The following is a 23,182-nucleotide window of genomic DNA, read 5'->3' as shown; positions in this document are numbered from 1 at the left end:
CCCATCCCATCCCATCCCAAACCATCCCACCCCATCCCACCCCAAACCGTGCCATACCGTACCATGTCCCGTCCCATCCTACCCCACCCCATCCCACCCACCCCATCCTGACCCACCCCGTCCTGCCCCATCCCATCCCATCCCATCCCCATCCCCTCCCCTCCCTCCCTCTCTCGCCCCCTCCCCGCCGCCCGCCCTCTCTCCCGGGGCCGGGAAGCGGAGGGAGCCGCGCGGTCGCCCTGCATATTAATGAGCCGGCGGCTTTAAATGAGCCCTTTTAAAAGAGGACACGCGGGGGAAAGCGGCAGAGCTCGGGCAGCAGCACCGCCCGCAGCCGCTCCTTCCCCTGCCCGCAGCCGCCCCGGGGACAGGGACCGGGACAGGGACCGGGACCGGGACAGGGGCAGGGACCGGGACAGGACCCGGCGAGGGGACAAATTAAACCCCCCCGGAGCTTTTGAAGCACCCGCTGGCTCACCATGAAGCTCCTGACAGTGGCTTTGCTCCTGCTCTTCATCGCGATGTGCTTAGCCAGCGTGGAAGGTAAGGGTCTGTTTTTTTTTTTTCTGCCTATTCCTATTTAAACTTCTCTCCCGGGTGGCGGGGGTTGGTTTTCCCCTATATTTCATTTGTTTCCTGAGACCCTCGAGGAGGGTCTGGCGGTCCCCTGCATGTCGGGAAGGTGACGCACGTAAAGGTGTAAGGCAGCTGTGGGTGTCCCCAAAGGTGGAGGCAGCGGGGAAGTGTGAACGGCAAAGTTGGGGCTTCCCTGCGAGCCCAACAGCCCCCGGTGCTGGGCACCAGGCTGTGCCCCCGGTATTCAGGAGCACACCTCCAATGTCTCCTGAAAACGCACGGGGGCTTGCACAGGAAAGACAGAGCCGGGTTTGACGCGGTGGCACGAACTGCACCAAGGCTGCCAGCGTGCCGCCTTCCGCTGCGCATGAAAACCACGGCTTAAAAAAAAAAAAATGCTCAGCTTTTGTCTGGCTGCGAATGCATCGGAGCCCCCGGGAGGGGCAAAAGGACTGAAAGTCCCACAAAGTCCAGGCGAGACACAAGTGCGGTGAGAACCTCACCGAGAATTGCGTTTGCTTACTCGGTTTAAAGGGAGTCCCGACTCTTTCATTTCCTCCTGTTAAATGCCATCACATTTAATCACAGCAGGTGCACTTTAAAAAGCTCCCCTCTTTCCCGAGCCTCAGAACACACGCAGTGCTCCGAAGTACATTTCTCAGGGAGCCGCTACCTTTCCGTGGGATGTAGCCAAGGCAGTATTACTCTTTTTAAGCTCAACAGTGTTACAAAATTCAGCTTTTCCCACTGAGGCTTGCGAGACCGAGCTGGAGTTTGTAGGGGCACACAGGCTGCGGGAAGGGACGCTTGGTATGCAGGAGGCTCTGCAGTAAATGCCTTCTCTTCCAGGCGTAAAGTGCAAATGTTCAAGGAAAGGTCCTAAGATAAGATTCTCTAATGTACGGAAGCTGGAAATAAAGCCGAGGTACCCGTTTTGCGTGGAGGAGATGATTATGTAAGTTTTCCTTCGTTTCTTGCTCTCTGTTTCCCTGTCACTGGGTTGCATTGCTTTACGCTGCAAGTTCCCTCTTTGTTCTTTGCTTTCATCGTGCTGTGGCACTCCCGGAAAAAGTCATTTGCTGTAACAGATGCGGTAAAATTTGTAACTCTGATCAAAAACCCGGCTATCAGTTTTTGACAGAGTCGTCTGCTCGAAGGATTATTTCCCGAGCAGGCAGCAAGAAAAGGAGAAGAGTTAGTCTGAGTGGAAACAGGGACAGACACTACCGCAAGCTGTTGCTGTAAAACCCAGAACTGTTCACTCAAGTTTCTTTGGATGAGCAGAGTAAGAACAAGAGCAGAATCCGGTCCGTGGTGCTTTCTGCAAGGAGTTGTTATCCCAGCCAGAGTCTGATTTTTTTTGCCTACCTCGGCGGGCAGCGATCGATCCCCCCGTGCCCGGTGGGAGCACCCCGGGTGTCAGCGGGTGCTTCCCTCCAGCCCTCACTGCCAGCTGTGAACAATGCTGCTGGGATCTCAAAGCGGTGCCCTGGTGAATTAAACTGAGGCAGGTACGGGGATTTTTGATATCTGTGACGGCTGGTTCAAGAGAAGGTGTGATTTTTCCCTCCCCCCCATTTTAAATACGGGTGGTTTGTGGGGTTTTTCTGTCCTGTTTTGGATAATTTACAATGCCCCACAAAGCACCAGCACGTGGGGCTGGATAACAACAGAAGGGCAGGTTAACAGAGAAGACTGCAATGAACTCCTGTCACCTAAGAGAGGGAAAAAAGGATCCTGAGAGCAGCCGCACACCCCAAAAAGCCATGGACTGATTTACTCCAGCTTTCACACTCCATCCACATCATCTCAGAAAGGTGCTGTAACAGGACCTCAGCGCCCTGCCCCGCCACGCTGCGCTCTGTAACATCCCCGGGGCCAAATCCTGCCCACGGGACTGGCACAATCACGGCGAGACCCCGTGGCTCCACAGGGGCCACAGAGAAGGGACGGAGCTCCGCGCCGGGCTTCTCCGGATTTACACCAGCATCCCTGGGAGCAAGGCACAGCTCAGGGACTGTCGTCCCCAATTCTCTGAAGCTGGGACGAGCTAACGGCGACTGAAGAGGAGCACTGCTGCCCGAATCAGCTCCTTGCAGTATTACTTTCTTTGCATCGACCTTCGAGCAGCAGAAGCGTGGGGCAGGGGAGCTCTCCCTCCTTCCTCCCACCCCGTCAGCCCGCGAGCGGCAGGGCCAGGCTCGGCAGCCTGCAGGGAGGGGAGCACCCGGGTGAGGAAATACAGCTCGTTGATGAAACTTCTCACTTGAAAAAGAAAGCTGGGAAATTGGCAACACCTCGCACAAGCAGGCTGGTTGATGCTATTCAAGCCCAGAGGCTTGCAGCAGCTCTGGGACAGAGCCATCCCGCCGCTTTCCCGTGCTCCTGGGGACGCCCGCGGGGCCAGCTGATGCCCTGCCATCGCTGCCCTTCCAGCCACCCCAACGCAGCCCGAGGTCCATACTGAAACCAAGCTTAAATTAATATTTAGAGAGCCAATTTGTCAGGAGTCTCCGGACAAGGCACGGAAGAGATGAATTCCTGCACCCCCGTTTTTTGTTGCTGTGGTGACTGTTCGACGTGAGTCAATGAAGCTGGTTCCCCTCCCGCCCTCCTCGAAATCTCTTGTGTCTTCTCACGTGAGAGAAACGTGATGTACGTGGTGTCTGGCAGATTAGGCGTGGGTGTGTGGACGCAGTTTAGGAAGGAATGTGTCTTTGGCCACACACCCCCAGCAGAGCCATGGCACAGGGTAAGAGACAGCCGAACTGAGTCCTCGGTCTGGTCAAAACCCCTCAGGACTCAAACCAGGACCCTGGTGGCCCTGGGGACGGGGTGCTCATAGGCAGAGCTGCAGAAAAGATGCGTGGGGACACGAGGCACTGAGGGGTCACAGGCTGACCCAGGGGTGCTCGTCCCAGTGCTGGAGGAATGGACACTCCAGGAGGATTTGGGCTCAGGGACCTTCAGACACCCAAACCCCCTCCTGAGGGAGCTCACTGGAGGTGTAAGAGACATGGAGCTTCAGCCAACTCCTTGCCCGGGATACCAGGTCCTGCAGTGCCCCTTCATGTCCCCTTACACCTGCCAAAAAATCTTGCAGCACATCTGCACCCTAAGGGGGCATCGCCAGGAGACCAGTGCAGGGCCAGGTTAGCTCAGGGTGCCCCAAAATGCCACCGCCCAAGGCTGTGCCCTCAGCACATGGAAGCACACAGGAATCCCTGGGGACCACAGGGACATGGCAGGGATGTCCACTCTGCCATCCCACCTCCAGAAGAGAAAACCTACACCCAGCATCAAAGCAAAGTGTCTGTCGGAAAAGCCTCAGTCGTTCCCCGGAGAGGCACACCATGGATCTCCTCCTCCTTGCACTGCCCTAGTCGTCCCCGAGCTGCCCTCCTTCACTCTTTCTGGTGCACAATCGGGAATTGCTGATTTCCAGAGCTGCTCCTGCTCCTCTCCTCCCGAGATTTAGCTTGTCCATCACTTTCTGGAAATGCCTTCTGTGCTCCATCATACGGAAAACTCAAGCCAAGGTCTGACATCAGGCAGCGCAGACGGCACGGCCGAGAAGGTGGCTGCTGGATGGAGAAACATCACGCTAACCTCGAGTCCCTTAAACCTTGCGTGCCTCGTGCCTTCGGTGAGCTCCTGGATTCTCTTCAATATACTGATCCCCTCGGGGCTGGCTGAGGGTGCCCTTAGAGCAGAAACGGACCCTAGCGTTCAGCGGAGACCCTGCCCTTCTGTTGTCTGCAGCCCCAGAGGCTCTCAGAGGCCATCGGCTGTTTTTCTATTAATTGGGAAGGGCCAAGCCCTCCCAACAAATCGCCCGAAAATTGCCCCGTTCTGGTGAATTCAGCTCACACCTGCTGGAGGTGGAGTGGAGACGGCGAGCAGGGAAGGAGGTTGGTTGGATGGGAAGAAGAAATTGAGCCCAGCGTCCAACACTGAACTAGGAAACGTGGTGAGCCCCTCAGCTGGGCTGAGAGAGGCAACCTGCAGGGTTTTACGTCGAGTGAGGGCCGTCCCCTCTGCACCAGGGGGGAGCTGGAAAAGCTTGCAGGGGCTTCTTGTTGGGCTGGGGGAGACACAGCTCCTTTGGGAACCGAACCACGCTAGAATCCAATCGATATACGCAGATAGTTCTGGGTTTCTGCTGTTGTTCTGCTCATGCTCCTAGCAGTGTTTAACTAATTCTGTTGCAATAGTTTGGTTAAATCGAAAACCATTTCCCTGCTGCGGATGGTATTTACAGAAAATGGGGAAAAAAAAAAAAAAGAAAAATTGAAAAAAAAAATCTAACAAAAATTTTAGTTTTTTAGGTAGGGTTTTTTAATCACAAAAAAAAAATGAGTAACGAAAATGGAAAACCATTTGACTTTAGTTCCTGAGATATGGTAGCAGTCTTAATGGTTCTGGAGAGCCACCCTCTTGGGTAGCAGCCCCAGGTCTCCCACATCACCTCAGCTGTGGCAGACCGATCAGGATGGCTTCACTGAGTGCCCTGCCATGTGCAAGTGTTTAGATATTGCTGATTGGGAGGGCTGGGGGGGGATCAATGATCCAGGTCGGATCTTTTCCCTTGCATGCAATGTAGTTGAGCCTAAGGGAACCCTCCCCTGCAAGGACCTTGCGGCTTCCTGACTGAACCCTAATTAAGTCAGCTATTAACCTCAAAAGAAAATATCTAGCAGACAGGCAGAGCAAGCTCCCTGCTTAAAAATAAAGGGGATGTCTTCATCTGGTACGACTTAGCCTAGCCCTGTGGACAGGGCTGACACGCACTGATTGATAACAGCTGAAGATCCGCTCCAGCCTTTTTACAACTCAGATGCTTGCCGTAAAACTCAGCGGGAAACCCCTGCTGTTGCCTGCCTGGGTGAGTGCCCTGAGGGACGCGGGCATTTCCCCGGAGGCAGAGCAGAGGGCTGGGTGCCCCTAACCCCTGCCCGCTTCCCTTGCAGCGTGACCCTGTGGACGCGGGTCAGAGGCGAGCAGCAGCACTGCCTGAACCCCAAACGCCAAAACACGGTGAGGCTGCTGAAATGGTACCGAGTATGGAAGGAGAAAGGCAGGTAAGCGTGAGTTTGCTCCGCAGGTGGAAATTTTGGGGGCGAGTTGGGTGAGCCGTGGTGCGCAGGCACGCGCTGTGACCGCTGCATCTGTCACGGAGGAGGCATTTCATTTCCAAACCTACAAATATCAGCGGACGCTTGATGTGATTTCTTTCCTGCGACATGCACTCCTCTCTTCTATTTTAGGATTAGGCGGCTACAGCTATAAATAGTCTTTGTTTTCTGTTAAACTATTTGTCAGCTGATGTTCTCAGTTACGTACGTGCACTCACCTCCTTTTTACGGGTAAAAAGCCAAGACGAAACGCTAAATTACTTCCACACAGTCACAAGAAAAGCAGTCAGCCGTGCAGGGAAGAGACCGCCCCACTTCGTGTCACACGCACCGGTCACAGCACCTCAAAACCTATACTTTCTAATGCCACAAATCTTTGCCAATTTTAACTACTGCACCACGCCAGGGAAAAAGTAACGTGCTGGTAAGACGCACCGCCACCTTCTCCTTTGCAAGGAGGATTTAATTTCTTTTTTTGCAAACCGTCAGGTCTAGATAGACGAGATGGAGAAAAACAAACACCTGATGGTTGGTGCTGCCGCCCCTATCCGTAATCAAGGGAACGGCCAAAGTCCTGTCATGGCCAGGAAAGAGCCTCCGTGTGCAGCACAGTCTCCCCTAAGCCTGACGCTTCTTTTCCACTGGGGAATTCACTCCCCGAGCCAAATCTAAGTGCAGACAGTGAGTTGCAAGCCCCGTTTCCCTGCAGAGATGAGCAAGGTCTCACCGAGCTCCAGTGCAGCTACACAGAGGCTGGACAATGAACGCAGCATCAACATTTTTTTAACACATTCAAACACTTTTTTTTTTTTTTAAATAAAGCATCATTGAAATGACAGAGGATGCTCAGCCCCAAGCTGTGAGCCCAGGAGAGGCACGGGCTCCCCCTCTGCTGCTCTCCTCCGGAGCCCAGAGCAAGGCAGCCGAGCCGGGCTGCAGCCGAAACAGCACCAAGTGGATGTGTCAGACATAAAGGGCCTGATTTAAACCAAGTCTCCGTAATAAGTAAACAATTTGTCAGCGCCTTTGGGCCAGCTGCACCAAGCCCACTGAATTACTCCCCAGGGAAAGGCAGGGAATTTGAAGTCAAACACGAATGTTTTCCCCAAAGCAGCGTTGCCCCTGGTTTTCCCCATTCCTTTTTCCTGGATTTCCCCTTCCTTTTGCCAAGGAAGACTGCTTTCACCTACAGACTTTGCCCAAGAAGGATTTTTCGGCAAACAGCGCTGCCAGGTTTTCTCCTCAGGTTGTAAACTAGAAAAAATAACACGGAGTCTGCTGTTATTCCGAGCGTGACAGATACTGTTAATTTATTATCCATTCTAACGCAAATACACAACTCGTGATGTACTTCATACTCGTGTATGCGGGACGGATTCTCTAGCGGTTAAAGAGTGTTATAGGATGTGGATTTCCTCATCTTACATGTCCCAATAGCTGTGGCAGAGCACATCAACAACTTGCTTCCCAATTTACTTAAGCAGAGGCTAAAAGTCTGGCTTCTGGTTTTTAATTATTTGGAAGGGAGCTGCTTCATTCATGGTTTAAATACTTTGCTCTTGGCTTTCCTCCTGTCCAGGGTTTATGAAGAATAAGAGGAAGTTGCACGAGGAATGGAAAGGACTCCCTTGGCTGGTGTAGGACTGGGCTCTGCAGAAGATTATTCCTCTCTCACAGGCACAAGACAAATACTATATTATTATAAAGCACTTTTTACCAAGGGTCAGTTTTTACATTTTATAGCCGCGTGCAAAAGGCTTCCAGATTTCACGAGCATCTGATGCACTTCAGATTTCACACCTGTCTGCTTTGTATTGAGGTCGGGAAAACTCATGCGTTGCATTTCAAAGAGTTTGTTGGCTTTTTTTGTTCTGTTTTTTTTTTTTTTTTTAATGTTATTCATTCATACTTCACTATGATTGCAATCGAGCTTTATAAGCTCATTAGACAAGCAGCAAGGTTTGTACAGGTATTATACAGCTGTGTCCCTTGCCCTTTCGCGCTGGGAAGGCGGTGGTGCCCGCTGGGGCATTGCCTTCATCCCGGGATGAAGAGGAGGGTGCCACCGAGACGCCACCCGGCCCGACGTGAGGTCCCTCGGCTCGTCATCGAGTGAGTGTGACCGTCCCTGTGGACCTCTTCTCTTACGGACTCGGGGTCCGGCTGCGAGGTGAAGCGAACCACACACTCCCACGTCAGAAAGCATTTCCAGCTCGGTTGGTTGGTTTTTCTATTACCGCTAAGGAAATTATTTTTGCTTTTCCCACCTGAAGTTCTTACGGAAGGTTTGTGGCTTCAGTACTGAGACATTTTAAGCTTCAAGACTATTGTGTATGATTTCCTAGATTTGTAGAAAAAAAAAAAAAAAGCCTTCAAAAGGTACCTTTTTATGAAAAATATGATAGGGCAAACATATAAATACCTATATATGTTTTAGTCACAATACAACATATTCATTATTTGAATGTAATACTTCAATGTTAAGCAGTGCATTCCTCTTTTTAAAATAAAATAACAAAACTACCTTTTCATTTGTAAATATACTATAGGAAGTCTCCCTATATTATCTTTCTGTATAATGTACTGTACTGCTAAATTATCATATGCTATTTAAATGTTTGAAATATTTAGAAGGTTGCATGCAGATTTCATATTTCTTTCTAAGACAAATGGGAAAAAAAAAAAAAAGTAATAAAAAATATATTTAAAAAAGCTGACAATTGCTCTTAAATTTCCTTAAACCACCAGGGAGCTCCAGCCATTTCTAATAACATTTTTAGTGGGAAATTTTCTTTGGGGAAAACACTAAATCAGGGAGGGTGATTTAGAGTCAGGGCAACTTGATGACGCTGGGATTAGAAAACATTATTCTGGTCCTGTTTAATTCCCTTTCTCGTTTTAGGATTTGGACTTTAATAAATACTGAGGAATCCAGCTACACGAGCAATGTCTATGCCTTGTGCCTACAGCCACTACTCTTGGGTTATGTTAAATAAATATAAACCTACCACCCCAGGTGTATATAGAAGCAAATAAAACGCAGTGAGCTAGAAGAGGCTTTGGCTAGATGAGGGCAGGTTATACAGGGAAAGTCAGGTGAGCCTGTGAGCCTGCACCTCTTTTATTATTGCAGCTTCTGCCCCTGCCCAAAGGGACAGGCTTTGCACCCAACAAATCTCCCACCCAGCCCCTACTCAGCTCCTGCCTCTCCTGATGCTCTCGCTAGATCCTCGCTGGGTTTCAATGCGCAACAGATTGAAATTCCTCATGCCCTGAGCGGCTGAAAAGAAAAGCAACGGGCAGGAATGGTAAAGGCAGCAAGAGCTTCACTGCATAAAGGCAGCCGGAGTCCCCGAGCAGCCCCGCTGCTCTCGCTCGCCTGCTCCATTGCTGAGATCGGTGCGACTCCTGCCGAGGTGATCTGTGCTGTCTGGGCTGGACAGTCCTCTGGGCTATATCAAGGCAGTGCCTGGCCTCAGCTCAAGAGTTTTCTTCAGTCTGGAAAGAAAATAAAGCACCTACATACTAGATTATGTACCTATGTACTGCGCAGAGCTGCAGGAGAAGGAGCTGCTAGATTTCAATTTTCCTGCTCTGCACAAGGAGGCAGCTGCACACTTCAGATTCCTATTAGTAGCATGCTTGAGAAAGGTCTCAGAGTATGTAAGGAATAAAAACAAAACCTCTGGGGACGTTAACCACAGGGCGCTGCTTCGGGCCGAGCATCTGACACCAATCTACGCGCAAACCCAGGCCCGGGGGCTCTCGAGCTGCCCCTCGCATTCCTTGAGTCACATTTCAGTGAAACCAGTAGTTTTTCCTTGAGGAGGCTGGATTTCAACATGCCGACAGACTTCAAGAAACAGTTTATGCTGATTTAACAACTACTAGGCAATAAATCTGCTGGACAAGCACCAGCGCGGTTGCACAAGAGGTGCCTTACACCACCGGGTGCCCAGACGTGCCGCAGTGATTCACACTTCGCAGGACAGAGCCTGTACGAGCAAATCTTAGCCCAGGGCTGGTCTGCCAGAACAAAGCCACTGGAGAAAAATGGACAGAGAGGAAAAAAGTAAGTATTTTTCCCCCTCTGATACAATGGGAGTCTAGAGAAAAAGGGCTGTTCGGTTCAATGTGTTTAAGCTGAAATTCGTCCTTAGGATAAAGCCACTCTCAGAAACACGGATCAAACCAAGGAAAGGAAAATCTGCTGCTCTGAGCTGGTTGTTGCACGCCTGTTAGACCACAGCTCTGGGCAGGTTGGGTGAGGCCCCACAAACAGGAGCAGCACCCGCTGCGCTCCCTGCTACTGCAAGGGGAAATAGGGCGCCGGAATAAGGGCTGCACACGGGCGATGCCAGCTGATTCCCTTCACACTGAAGCAGCTTTGCTTTAAAACATTAAAAAATAAAAATAAAAATAATAAAAATAAAAATAAAAATAAAGTATGTAGGCACCTCCCCCAGGTAGGTTTGGTAGCAACCTCAGCCTTTGTTTCCCCCAGCAGATTTGCAGGTCGTGAGGCCACAGGAGCCCTGTCCATCCCCCTCCCCTACACATAGGCCACATATTCACCCCTCGGGACTGAAAAATGAAGCCCTGTCATCCCCACCTTGGGGACAGGGACCTCCCCGGTGCCCCTGTCCCTCCCTGCCCTCTGCCGTGGGTATCACCGGTTGAGGAGCAGCGCTCTCAGGCTTTATTTCAATAAAAGCAGGAGGTTGAAGCAAGCAGCTGCGGGGGGAGGACACAATAGCAGCGGGACCTGCCTGGCCGTTTCAGCGAGCGCACTACACAGGATTAGTAATGTTATACAGATCCTTTCACCACTTGCCTTTCACTTGCTCATATACGCTGTGGGTCAGCAATAGCCAAAAAGTTTATTGAGGCGATAGCTGGCTGATGTGCGCAGGACGACACGGTCTCTGGGCTGGTCCCGTTCCTGCCCCCACCCCCCTGAGCTCCTCAATTTGTGGGAACGGGAGCAAATGGGAATAAAACCCACCACCCCCAGGACTCGGCATCCTGCTGATTTTCTTTTCCCCTCCGAGGCCAGCTTCTAAAATCGAGGCATCTCAATCCAGACGCACGCAGCGTCTGAGGATCTCACCGATAGCAAGTTTCTCAGCGCCTCCGGAAACAGGGAAACTGTTTCTGGTTGAGTTTGGGTTCAGGATCCAGGAGGCTGGGCAACCTGTTTCAAAAGCCTCGGCCACACTGACTTCATTTCAGGGTGGTTCTCAGTTTCAGCACTCCGTAAATATCCCGTCGTAGCGCTCGTGCTGGGATTTCTGCTTGTTCGGTCTGTTCCCTTCAGCGGGAGGTGTGTGGTCACACGTGGAGACAGGAGTGTTTTTGAGGTCTGTAGCTCTCGCTTTCCCTGTGTTTGCTCTATCAGGAACACTCCGGCTGTCGTTCACCGATTTCCCTCTGACCCCAAACCTCAGGGAGCTGCGTGACCATCCTTGGGCCATCACCTCAATCCGTGGTGTTCAGGCAGCGATGCCATAGCAGTCCCCAGGCCACGCGAGAGGTGCTGAAGTGTTTAATACCCAGCACAAACCCAGAAGTTGGCTCCGGGGTTCTTTCCACAGACCCCCATTCCTGTGAGCCTGCAGCACCCAGGACACTGCCGCGCAAGACCCAAGGGATGTTTGGGAAGGGGCTCGGCCCCTGCTTTTTCTTGGGCCAGCAGCTGGAGGAAAGAGGAAAGCAGGGCTGAAAGGACATCTAGTGGCAGCCCCAAGCCTGCTCAGCCAGCCCGGGGACACCTCTCCGGGCCTGGGGCTGCTCAGGGGACGCTTACACCCAGGTGTGTTCGCCTGCTGTGCACGCTAAGGATGCTGTGGCCAAGAGGACAAGGGGCTGTGACCAGGCCTGCAGGACCACAGCCAGGACACCAGCGCAGGGTGCTGCTTCACCGCACAGCCCTGGGACGATTCGCTCCCAAACTTGCCCCAAATCCTCCAACAGATCGGCAGTTTCTGCCCCGTGGGCCGAGTCCCGTGGCTTCGTGCCAGCTTTGCTACTCTCGCCCAGCATCTCCCCCCCTGCTGCTGCCTCACCAGGTCCCCCAGGACCCAGCAGAGCTGATATTCCCCAGGCACTGCGTTCAGTTCACGTCCTCAGACCTGACCGCCAACTTCCCAACAGCGAAAGAAAAGGAAAAAAAAAAAAAAATCCAACATACACTCATCACCTTGAATGCCTAAAGATGACGACTTGCTCCTTCTTGCTGGGTATAAGCATATCTTCGCCCAACCATCAACATAAAGCCAAGATCCCTGGAGGAAATGCTTTATAGGCATGCACCAACATTTATCTTAGGAAGGATGAGTGGCAGGTGGATTTCTGGTCCTCCTGCTGACCTCTGTGAAGCACTCATCTCCCCTTTGGTTTGTCTCTCATCTTCTGCCTGTTGCTGTTATCAGCTCCTTGGGCAGAGGCTGCTCTGGTGACACAGGTGGAGGGCGCCCAGCCCGGCAGGAGCTGCGCACGCGGGGCCGGGGAGGGAGCAGCGACACGACGCGACACGAAGTGACAGGGAGGCAGGCGGCCAAGGCCTGGGAAAAATCACCACGCCCGTGTTTTCGTTTTTCTTCCCACAAAACAAAAGAGGTCGGTGAATTCCTTTTGGATGGGTTTCAGAACCTCGAAAAACAAAAAAAAAAAAAAAAGAAAAAGAAAAAAAAGCCTGCTGCTGTTTGCTTGCTTAAGGCTGATAGTTACAGGAGTAATTATGATTTATTCCCATCATAAATCTTAGAGCAAGAAAAGGATTTTGAGGCTTGCAAGGTTTGCTGGATGACAGAAGCAAAACGCAGCTCTAATTGCCCTTCTTTGTTGTGTTTAATTAAGGATTCTGAAGCAACCGATCCCTGTGTCTTTTCATGGTTAGAAACCTGCAAGGAAAAGAAACCCTCGCTGCGGAGCCACCAATCGGAGCTTTGTTGGGTTACCAGGCGCTCACTGTGCTGCATCTGAACACTCGGGACTCCCAGCGAAAGAAGCTTATTAAAGGAGAAGAAATGTTACAGCAGCTTTTTGGTTTTGTTTTTGGTAGACTCTGGCAATTTTGAGCTCACTTCTAATCCCGGAAGAAATGCTTTTTGTCTTTATCCCTCGGCATTTCTGCCTTATTCCCGCCCATTCCCTTGTGCTGCATAAAAATTCTTCTCTATTACCTTCAGAGTTGCACCGTTCCCAGTTTTTTCTTGGGGTTCACTTCAGCTTCTTTTCTGACTCCGGAAGGCTTCGCACTTCTGCAAATACCTCAGGAAAAATGAGTGAACCTGGAGTTGCCCAGCTCCCTTCTCCCACCAGTAATTCCCAGTCAGGCACCACTCCTCCCCAGCAGGAACCAGTTTGCCAAGTGCTACCTCTCTGATTCAGTGTGCAAGTGACTGGCAGGGTGTTCCCTCGCCTTTTTGTGCAACGGCTAAAGGAAAGCTGCCAGGGAAATCCAGTTCTTCGCTGCAGGAATCCCTGTGAAGTTGTCACACGTGGCCCTGAGCAATGCCACCAGCCCACGAGGCACCCAGCCACGGCCTCCTGCTCAGGCTCCGCGGAGCTAAGGGGTGAGGCAGCAGGACATCCTCGGGACGCCTCGTGAGTCTGAAGGCAACCGGGATGAGTTTTGGCAGAAAGCACTTGCAGTTGATAAGCAGGGCAGAGCTTGGGCCGTGGGCAGGACCACCAAGCATCGCATCCCCCAGGGGAGCACGCAAGGAAGCAGGAAAAAAAAAAAAAAAAAAAAAAAAAAAAAAACCAGCAGTCCAACCGTATGGAAAAGGTGTCAAATTGAACTTTTTTTTTCTAAAAAGAAAAAATAAATAATAAAACAAAATAAAAGCTTTCTGGGTTTATCATGCCTGGGAAGCTTCTTCTAATATGAGGGGGAAAAAAGGATGGGATGAAGGAGGACAAGAGCAGCACAGTGCACAAAAAAATAAATAAACAAAAAATAAAAAAAAAAATTAGCATCATTACTGATCAGAGCAACCAGATCTGACCTCAGCTGCTTCGTTTTGACCATGGAGCCAGCACATTGGGTCCCACTCCCAGCCCAAAATCCCTCCTGGTGCTACTGGCACTGCCCTGGCACCCTGGCATGGCCGTGTGCCAAGGGCCATCGCCTGGGGACTTAAAATTGCTTTTACCTTAATTGACCGCAGAACCTGGAAAGCATCAAACTCTAAAATCAGGAGTTGGGACACAAACTGAAAGATGTTGTTTCCCTGTAGGAAATAAATAAATAAATACATAAATAAAATAAAAAATAAAAGGCTTTTTTCCTGTTTTCCTAGAGTTTCATCCCTGCGCTCTGCAGTGACTTGCTGCTCACGCAGATGTGGAATGGAACAGATAGTACTCCTTTTCCTCATTTACCTTCCCTTTTTTTTTTTTTGGATAATCCTTCCTGTAATTCACTACAAGCAATGACAAGAATTTGGCAGGAGAAGTTGAATACAATGGAAATCAAAGGGATTTTTTTTTTTAATTTTTAGGTTTTTATATTTTTTTTTAAAAAAAAAAGGTCCTAAAGCAAAGAGTGGTCATAAATAAAATAAAATAAAATAAATAAAACAAATAAAACAAAATTAAAATAAAATAAAATAAAATAAAATAAAATAAAATAAAATAAAATAAAATAAAATAAAATAAAATAAAATAAAATAAAATAAAATAAAATAAAATAATAAAATAAAATAAAATAAAATAAAATAATATAATAAAATAAAATAAAATAAAATAAAATAAAATAAAATAAAATAAAATAAAATAAAATAAAATAAAATAAAATAAAATAAAATAATAAAACAAAATAAAATAAAATAAATAATAAAATGAAATAAAATCCCATGCTCTGAGAAGCCCCAGAGGGCTCTCCGCCCTTACTAGAAGCAGGCACGATGCTGGCCCCGCAGCCCCGCGGCTTGGTAGGGGCTGCCCCCTCCTGGCCGCATCCATCACCTGCAAGCCCGGGGACCCCCTGAGGTCACTAACAGGTTGATGACGATACATAACACCAAAGGCTGAAAAATATTTTAAAAAATTAAAATAAAAAAGATTAAAATAAAAAATAAAAAACAAAATAAAATAAAATAAAATAAAATAAAATAAAATAAAATAAAATAAAATAAAATAAAATAAAATAAAATAAAATAAAATAAAATAAAATATAAAATAAAATAAAATAAAATAAAATATAAAATAATATAAAATAAAATAAAATAAAATAAAAAGATAAAATAAAATAAGATAAAATAAAATAAAAAATAATAATGATCTATTTATTTCTGGGGGAAAAAAAGGCACCTCTTTGGGATAGTGACAACCTGTACATACAAAAAAAAAATATACAAGTAATAAAGCAGAGATCTTGTAAATGATCTCTCTATAATTTTGCAGCCCCATCCGGGTCCCCTCTGCAGTTTGCACACAGGGCTAGGAGGTTCGGAGCCTTTCCCAACCCTGGCAGCCGTTTTGGAGAAGTTTGGCTGCACTGGCTGCAGAGAAATTCTCTCTAATTCCCACCAGAATAAATGGAAACGGGCTCGAGCTCTGCGGTGCATTAATCCTGCTCTGAAGGAAAAATCGATCCTCTGGGCCTTTCTCCAGGAGGGTTAAAACCAAGGGAAGGCCATCGTCTCAAGTGCTACGTTCACTTGATAATTAGCGATTGCACTCATCTGACTATTTACTTGTGCGCATGGAACTTAATGCGATTTAATACATGCTTTAATTGGAAAAGAAAGCAGCGTCCCTGCAGCAGAGGCTCGGCAGAACCACAGCAGCCAAGCCCAGCCCCAGCCCAGTCCAGAGCCGCATGAACCCCAGGAAAAAAACTCACCTGAAACAACGTTTGCTGTTCCTTCACCATGCTCCTCCGCTGTCTTTGTGATTTCCTGGCATCTATAACTAATAATTTGTATTATTTTTTTTTTAGTGTTTTACACCTTCGAGCCATTCTAAAACATCTTAGCAGACCCAAAAGCTGCAGCTACCCTGCTAGAAAAGTGGTCAGGAATCACAAGGCCTAACGCATACCCTAAAAACTCCTCTTGGCACCTCCCTGTGGGTACCTGTGTGCCACCTACTGTGCCCAGTTCGGCTGCATCCTTAGGGACTGGTCCCAGCAAACCCAGCACCTGTACCTGGGAGCTGCCAAGGGCTCTTATACTTGCAGTGTAACACTTTATTTATATAAAGTGTATATATTATATGTACACCCAGAGGCATTATCACGAAGAGATACTGAAAGAGCTGGTGCTCAGCTGCCAGTGACAGACGGCGATGCCAAATCCCCTAACCTCGCTGCGAATGCTTACAGTGGGAGGGTTCAAGGAAGAACTGAAGTTCCTTAAACCTGTATTTTTGTCCCTGAAGAATGGGAACATTAAGAGATATTCTGCACATCTCATACTAAGGTAATAAACTGCAAAGCGGCCCCGTTAAATGGCCGTTTAAGTCAACGCAAAGCACTCCTTTACCTTCTAGAAAGCAGAGCAGATCTACCAGTCGTTCACCGTTTGCTTTTATCCAAGCTTAATGAAATTTGTTCGAGAAGCAATAAGCCATCCTTCAAAAAGATGCGTTTGCATAGAGAAAAAAAATAGAATTGCTTTAAAAGCTGTTGGTGCGTCCTCTTCACTGTGCTGTCGCTGAAGCACCCTCCTTCGGAAGCAGCCAAATGTTTCATCCCGGCATTTTCTAAAAATCGCGTTTGGTTTGCTCCTGCACTGTAATGTTCACGCTTAATGCTGAATTTTCTCAGAGCCAGAGACGGCCTCCAGTGGGACTCGCTCTGCAGGCTGGCACAGCCTGCTGGACGTTACATGCACAGGGAGGTATTCGCAGAAAAGCTCTTCTCAGTCAATTTTTCTCACTCTGAAGATCTTACGCTTGCACTCAAGGCCACGCAACAATTTTACCGAGATAATAATTACAAAAACAGAGAGAGGATTATTTTTAGAGACAAATCTTTCCTACCTGCAATGAGAGGGCGGGTGTATTTGAAAACCACTCAATACAAAAACATTTTTTTTATTGCTATTTCCTTTTTAATGTGTGTGTACTCTAATTGGCAGGGCACAGCAAGGACTGAGGTGTGATAGGAAAATTTCATTGGGACCCCACGAGACCACCTCTGTCCTGGCCTTCCTCTCCCATTTTGTGAGCAAAGTGCATGTAAGCAAAAAACACGGCCCACCACTGCTCTCAGGCATTTGTCTCGCTTTTAGCCATGGCAATGTAAAAAAAAACCCTCACAGGCTGCGGGATGCAGCCGCTGGATCATTTTGGGGGCAGTTTTCGGCCCTTTGGTCTTCCCTGGCCTTCCTGCTGGGGAAGGGGGTCACTGGGGTCGTGCAGCCCCTCCGTGCCGTGCCCATCCTACAGCTTCACCCAGGGGTGCCCATGCACCTGCGTGCCCGTGGTCACACGCGTGTGCAAGCACACGGGGGGGTGCACAGGGGGGTGCCGCGCTCCTGGAGGTGCCGGTGTGTTCACAGCGGGTGCAGGCACGCGGGGGGGGCTCCAAGCCCTGAACCCCAGGGAGGGAAGCCGGCAATTCTCCGGCGGGCGCAGCCCGTGTCGGTACAATGCCAGGGAAGGGATTATACCGGGATTAACATTTTAAACTCCCTCTCCAGACCTTCCGACTCAAAGATCCTCACGCCAGCAATCGCCCTGCTGCCGCCGGGTTGTGGCATTCCGGGATTCAAACCCCGCTGCCAGGTGAAGTGGGGGGAGCTGCCCTGGCCCCCGCAGCCCCCAAAAACCCCAGCTTTGAGGTTTTTCTCCTCGTCTTTAGCCATTCTCTCTGTTTCCCCCGCTGCGGCCGGGAGAAGACCCCACGAGCGCTTTTCTTGTCGCCTGCCTCCTCCTAATTCCTGGTAATTTATCCCGTATTAAAACTCCCTTAAGGAAGAAAGGCCCGGGACCCAACACCTGCTATGCAAATGGCAGCAAATCCCCCGGCCCCCCCGGCGGGCGGTGGGGACCCGCGGGCTGCCGGTGGTCCCGGAGCATCCTCCCCAGCCCCAGCCCCAGAAGCAGGGGGGGTGAGAGCCCCCCCAAGAGCCCAGGCTTGTTGATTCCACCCAACAGCTACAGGACTTGGTTTTTTTCCCCGTTTTCTTTAATAAAAATAAAAATAAATTTAAAAATAAAAAATAAAAAAATAAAAAATAAAAAATAAAAATTAAAAATTAAAAATTAAAAATTAAAAATTAAAAATTAAAAAAAATAAAAAATAAAAAAAGGAAAAGCCAAATTTTCTCCTCAACAGAATTATTGATAGGAAAGGTATAAAAGAAAACCTGAGCATCCCAGCATGTATTAATCTTCCTGCTTTGCACATCGCCGGGGGGATTTCATGCGCACCACGGTCAGTGAATTTTGTCCCTTTCTTTTAGGATAAGTGTTCGAGCTTCAATTAACAAAATACAGATCCACAAAAGAGGGGGACTTGTGGGCGGGGGGAGGTGGACGGGGGGAAAAAAAAAGAGAAGAAAAACCTCTGGCACAATGAGGTGGGGGGAAGAAAAGGGCTCGTTTCTCGGGGGTGACATCCTAATCTCATTTTTCCCAGCTAATGTGGTAGCCGGGAGGCTGGGGAGGGCCAGGAGGGAGCGTGGCCCGGCAACGCGCCCGCACCACCAGGGTCCGTCCCTTTTCCTCCGGGACCACCGGGACCCTGGATCGGGGCCGTTGGAGCTCAGGACCACGCCGGGTGCAGCCTGGGGGTGCCCCTGCCAAAAATGGGGGGGGGCACCGTGGTCCCGGGCTGAGCCCTCCAGCCCCACGCTTTCTTCCCGTCTCCCGTTAGGATGATCATATATTTCCCAGCGCCGGGCGCTTGACTGACATTTGGGCTATTATTCGGGGAGATAGATTGTTTGGCCCGAAGATGCATTGTTTGGGCTCCTCATAAAAGAAACGAGTTAAATGCCGCAGCTACCACACACAAAAATGATTCCTTCTGGCCATAAAACCAGTGGGACAAGGAAGTGGTTGTAGGAGTCAAACATAATTGATGCCCCGAAAGATGTTATAAATAATCTGCGCGGAGTCCTCTCTCATGTGCCTCAAAACCACAGAAAGTAGGGCTTTTTTTTTTTTTTTTTTTCTTTATCTCCCCTTGAATTCAGGAGCATAATACACCGTGAGCACCAATAATTGATGTATGTTATAATTCTTCATTACCCTATCAGTAGTCTGGGAAAATTGGAAGAAAAGAAAATGCCAGAAAGTTATGGTAAAACTTAAGATGCGACAGAAGTAGCTTTCTTTGCTCATGCTGTGAGTGTTTGAATAAGAAGAATGTCCCTGCACTGTAACAAGCTAAAAGAATGAGGAAGACAAAGGATTTCACGAAAAAGGTTTAGATAGAAGACAAGGCAAGTGAAACTGAAAGGAAGGGAAAAAAACCATTTACAATGGAACAATGCGTGTACTAATCGCTTTGATATATTATACAAACCCAAAGACCCAAAACATTGTGTAATTATTTATAAATGACTTCTCCACTCCTGTGTATAATACCGAAGAAAGAATAAAACTGCAGGCTACTCTCTAAACTATTTCTAAATAGACCTAGCTCAAAAGGAAGCAGAAGTGTTTGAAAAAAAAATAATTAATGGTTGATTTTATGGTTGTCTCATTAAAACATTTTAATTACAACAAACAAAATACATTTGTGCTTGCAGGGAACAATCGCTTACCTACTACCCCCCCTTCCAAAAAAAAAAAAAAAAGAAGAAGAAGAAGAAGGAAGAAGAAGCTGGATCACACGTTTGAAACCTGCAGACAGAGCATCCCTGCTATTTCTGCAGAGCCCTCGGAAGGGGCCGAGCCCCTCGTGTAGGATTTTGGTATGGAGTCAGCTGTGCTGTGCCAGGACCCCCAGCACCCAGTGCCCTTCCTGCAGCGCCCCCAGCACACGGCCTGAAACCTCACGCTGGCGGGGCAGGTATGGGAAGAGGCCAAATAAAGCCTCGGGAAGAGCCCTGGAGCTGCTCCCAAGGCGGCTCCCCACCTATAGGAGAAAAATCCGCTGCTGCCGCAGGGGTTAACGCCGCCTCCTGAGACCTTTCCAGCACGGGCTGGCAGGGCTGTGCATCAGCCAGCAGCAAGTGCGTGAACCCCTGAACCCTCCGGTAGCCGCAAGCTGTAAGCTGACTCCGGCTCGGTCCTGGGGGCACAGCGCCGTCCGTCCATCTGTCCGTCTGTCCGTCCATCCGTCCGTCCCTGCGAGCAGCCGCCGTGCTCTGTGCTGCCCACGCAACCCCGCCGAGCCGCCAGCCCCTCGCTGCTCTGTCCTAACGGGGCTGTGGCAGCGACCTGGGCATCCTGACCTTCCCTTTGCTCCTGTAAGGCTCCCTCTCGAGCTCCCTGCTCCCAGGGCGACGACTCAGCCACCAGCCACGGCGCGTCTCCAAATTCGGATCGAGCGTCTTCTGCAGGCAGCTCTGCCGCCTCGCTCTGGTGATGCTTTCAAACTGTGAGCACAAAAGTGGCATTTTTCCTGATCCACACACTGCTTTGACATCCTCACCACATTATTTTTAAGCCCTCACGTAACAAAACGTAGTTCGGTGAGTTGTTGCATCTGTGCATGTCCTAAACCTATGAAAAAGCAAAGCACCCCTAACTTCTCCAAGGCACCTTCCCATTGCGGGCGCAGTTGTGCTGTGAGCTGTGCGTTTCCCCGCTTGCAGAGAAGAGTGGCACTGCCCCTGCTCTAATCCCCACAGCTCTGGTCAGTTTGGAAATGCAAGGCCGATTTCTAACCCGGAGATCCATGCAGCTTCGCAGGGTGTGATCAGCACCTACCAGGGCATGGGCTCCTCTCCTTGAGCTGATGCTGGAGGCGGCGCACTCAGAGCAGAGCTGCGCACAGGAGCCGTGCGACACCTCTCCAGTAGCCTTTCTTCCTCCTTCCCCAGCTCACAGCCTTTGGGAGTCCAGCCACAAGTGACACATCAACCAAGGGCAAGTGGAGGAGCGAGCTTCATGCTTGAGGCCAGGCCCCCAAGCGATGACCATGCCACACGGAGCTGCCCCGTGACAGTTTTCTCTGGTCTCAAGGGATCACTTTGGCACCTTGCACGCCGGACCGCCGGTGCATGGCACAGGTGGGGTGATCCAGCTGTGCCCCTACGGGTTCTCCAGTCAGAAAGGCCATTTCACGCTTTTCTCCCCTTTTTTTTAAGAGTAACGTCTCTCAAAGCAAATAGATGACATATTTACGGTAGGCTTCCTTAGAGCTCAAAATACGAACCTAATAACCTCAACGAGTCCATCAGAAACCAGTTCCCCTTACATCCAGGTGGAGAACCTAATATCAAAGGACAAAGGCCAGAATATGGCCATGAGCAAGGTGCCGGGAACACAGGCTGTGTTCCATTTGGGGATTTTTTCTTTCCCAGTCCCAGAAAAGTTGGTGAAAGTTTGGCAGCTGACTTCCCTAGGAGCAGGCCCATAAGGTGTAGGAGCTATTATCTGCGTCGGCTGAATAATTTATTTGCAAAATTAGTAGACTGCCTGCGATAGAACTGGTTGAATTATTCATCGGGAATAAATTATCCAAGATATTTAGCACTTCTTTCTGTTTGCGAAGGCTTCCTGAAACAATTCTGGTTCTGTGAATGCATTCGTTATTCATAAGTATTCAGTGAATAGATTATGCAAACAAATTTCAGCCTATGGGTTGTTTGTGAAACACTCACTTGAGCGCTGGCTATTCATGGCTGTGACTGATCACAGAGACACATGGTGCTCTCTCCCCTCCTTGATTGGAGCACAAACTTTTAAAACAAGAGAATAACAAATGACAAACTGCAAATGATGGATAAGGACTAATGAATAATGCGCTTTCACTGCAAACTTTCAGACAAGTGATCGGTTGTGCCAAAGTCTGTGAAACTCTAGGGAATCATAAACATTTTAATGAATAAACTATTGACTGCTCAAAGACACCTAAACAAAAGGCAATAAAAGTGTTGCAGCCAACACCGGAGTTTATATCACTGTATACAAAGTGCACGCTAACAAAAGTTTAACATTTTTGGCCATATGCTTCCATAACCTTTAAATTTCTGCCCCTTCTGACTTTCTCGTGGTTTGTGCTGGAAACTCCACCGCAGATCTCTGCCTGCTGGCCGAGGACTCTGATCGTGCCGTCACTTAAGGACATGAGAGTCGCCCAGTGGAGTGGAACTACTTAGTGCAGAAAGTCATTTAGGTATGCGCGGGCCCTAAAAACATCAGCTGGATTGCAGGTCCGGTGATGGAGAGAGCTCAGTCCCTGCGCAGCACAGCCAGGCCCTGGTTTTGCCCGGTTAGTTTGTGCATCTGAGGTCCGTACCCCCAGAAAATGGTAAAAAGCACCAAGCAAGCTGCTCCTGCAAGCTCGGCCCTTGGAAAAGTATTTCTGTTTTGAGGCTCGTTAATATTCATCACCCAGGGCTTTTCGGACTGCTCACTTCTGGGAGTGATCTTTTTAGCACAAAGAAGATTGTTTGTGGCGGTCTGCTGGTGTCACGGATCCTCTCGAAGTGGGGAGGGTGGAAAGCAGGAGAAATAACCCCAGTCAGCAAACTGCTCGCTCAGGTTCGAGCCAAAGAACAGTCGCTATGAAATTAAAATGCTGAGATAAAGACACGAACTTCTGCTGTCAGTTTTCCCTGTTTATCAAAGGCATAGGAGAAAGTCCCACAGAAGTGGGAATGAGTCTACATTTAATGTCATGGAAAATTACGTAAATAAATCAGAGTTCAGGCACAGAAGCTCTAAAAATGACTATTGATGGATGGTGAAACTGAAAACCATCCAGGGAGCCAAGTACCTGAGTGCTGACAATGGGGCTTCCTTACAGCACGGGGACGCAGGGTGCAAGAAGCCAGATGTCAGACCCAGGAAACTTATCAGATACTTCCAGAGCTGACCTTCCCGAAGCTATGCCTGAAATAGCGATAGCGGGGCACTTGGTGGGGACGGCAGCAGTTAGGTCAGCTTTAGGATAAAAACGGCACGGTCCTTTTTTGTTTGTTTGTATCCACAGAGAAAGAGTTGTCTGTATACGTCCAGAAACACTGAAATTTGTAAGGCGAAATTAACGCGGAGTTTGCAACTTTTCTGAGCACCTGCAATAAGCTCTAAGAGCCGGAGATAAAACACCCAGATATTCAAGTGCTGAAAAAACCGCGTCGAGCTAAACCTTTACCATTTCAGAACGTTTTCGCTTCGACGGGCAGGAAAACTGCAAGGTGGAAAGAGAAAAAAAAAAAAAAAAGAAAGAAAAAAAAAAAGAAAAAAAAAAAAAAAGAAACTCTCAGCACGAGATTAAAACCAAACCCCCCCCAACCCCGCTCAGCCTCCCCGGACCAGAACCGGGCGCTGGGAGCGGGACCCCCAGCCCGGGGCCACCACCTCGGGGTGGGGGGGGACACACACAAAAGCAGGGG

The 23,182-nt window shown here is 49.1% G+C and overlaps 1 protein-coding gene and 1 long non-coding RNA gene across 2 annotated transcripts; one reads left to right on the top strand and one right to left on the bottom strand.

The window, feature by feature from the left end:
- The first annotated feature begins 200 nt into the window (after positions 1–200).
- On the top strand, positions 201–8,206 carry CXCL14 (C-X-C motif chemokine ligand 14). The gene is made up of 4 exons (XM_080555022.1): positions 201–543; positions 1,426–1,531; positions 5,547–5,657; positions 7,291–8,206. Exons 1-4 carry the CDS (start codon positions 480–482, stop codon positions 7,304–7,306), a joined length of 297 nt encoding a protein of 98 aa, XP_080411148.1. The 5' UTR covers positions 201–479; the 3' UTR covers positions 7,307–8,206.
- LOC308177550 lies at positions 7,573–13,419 on the bottom strand. Its single transcript, XR_013939246.1, has 2 exons — positions 12,896–13,419; positions 7,573–12,362 (listed from the first exon to the last, which is right to left on the bottom strand). It is a non-coding gene; the product is annotated as an uncharacterized lncRNA (long non-coding RNA).
- Between the last annotated feature and the right edge of the window lie 9,763 nt (positions 13,420–23,182).

Source organism: Anser brachyrhynchus (assembly GCF_964034855.1).
Source record: "Anser brachyrhynchus genome assembly, chromosome: 14".
Lineage (NCBI taxonomy): Eukaryota > Metazoa > Chordata > Aves > Anseriformes > Anatidae > Anser > Anser brachyrhynchus.
This window is presented reverse-complemented; position numbering and strand designations above follow the sequence as displayed.

Bases quoted from the DNA above. Each gene is read 5' to 3' on its own strand.
- CXCL14 (XM_080555022.1), top strand. From the start codon at position 480: ATGAAGCTCCTGACAGTGGCTTTGCTCCTGCTCTTCATCGCGATGTGC. The intron at 544-1,425 runs GTAAGGGTCTGT...CTTCTCTTCCAG, and splicing joins GTGCTTAGCCAGCGTGGAAG to GCGTAAAGTGCAAATGTTCA. The intron at 1,532-5,546 runs GTAAGTTTTCCT...CTTCCCTTGCAG, and splicing joins TGCGTGGAGGAGATGATTAT to CGTGACCCTGTGGACGCGGG.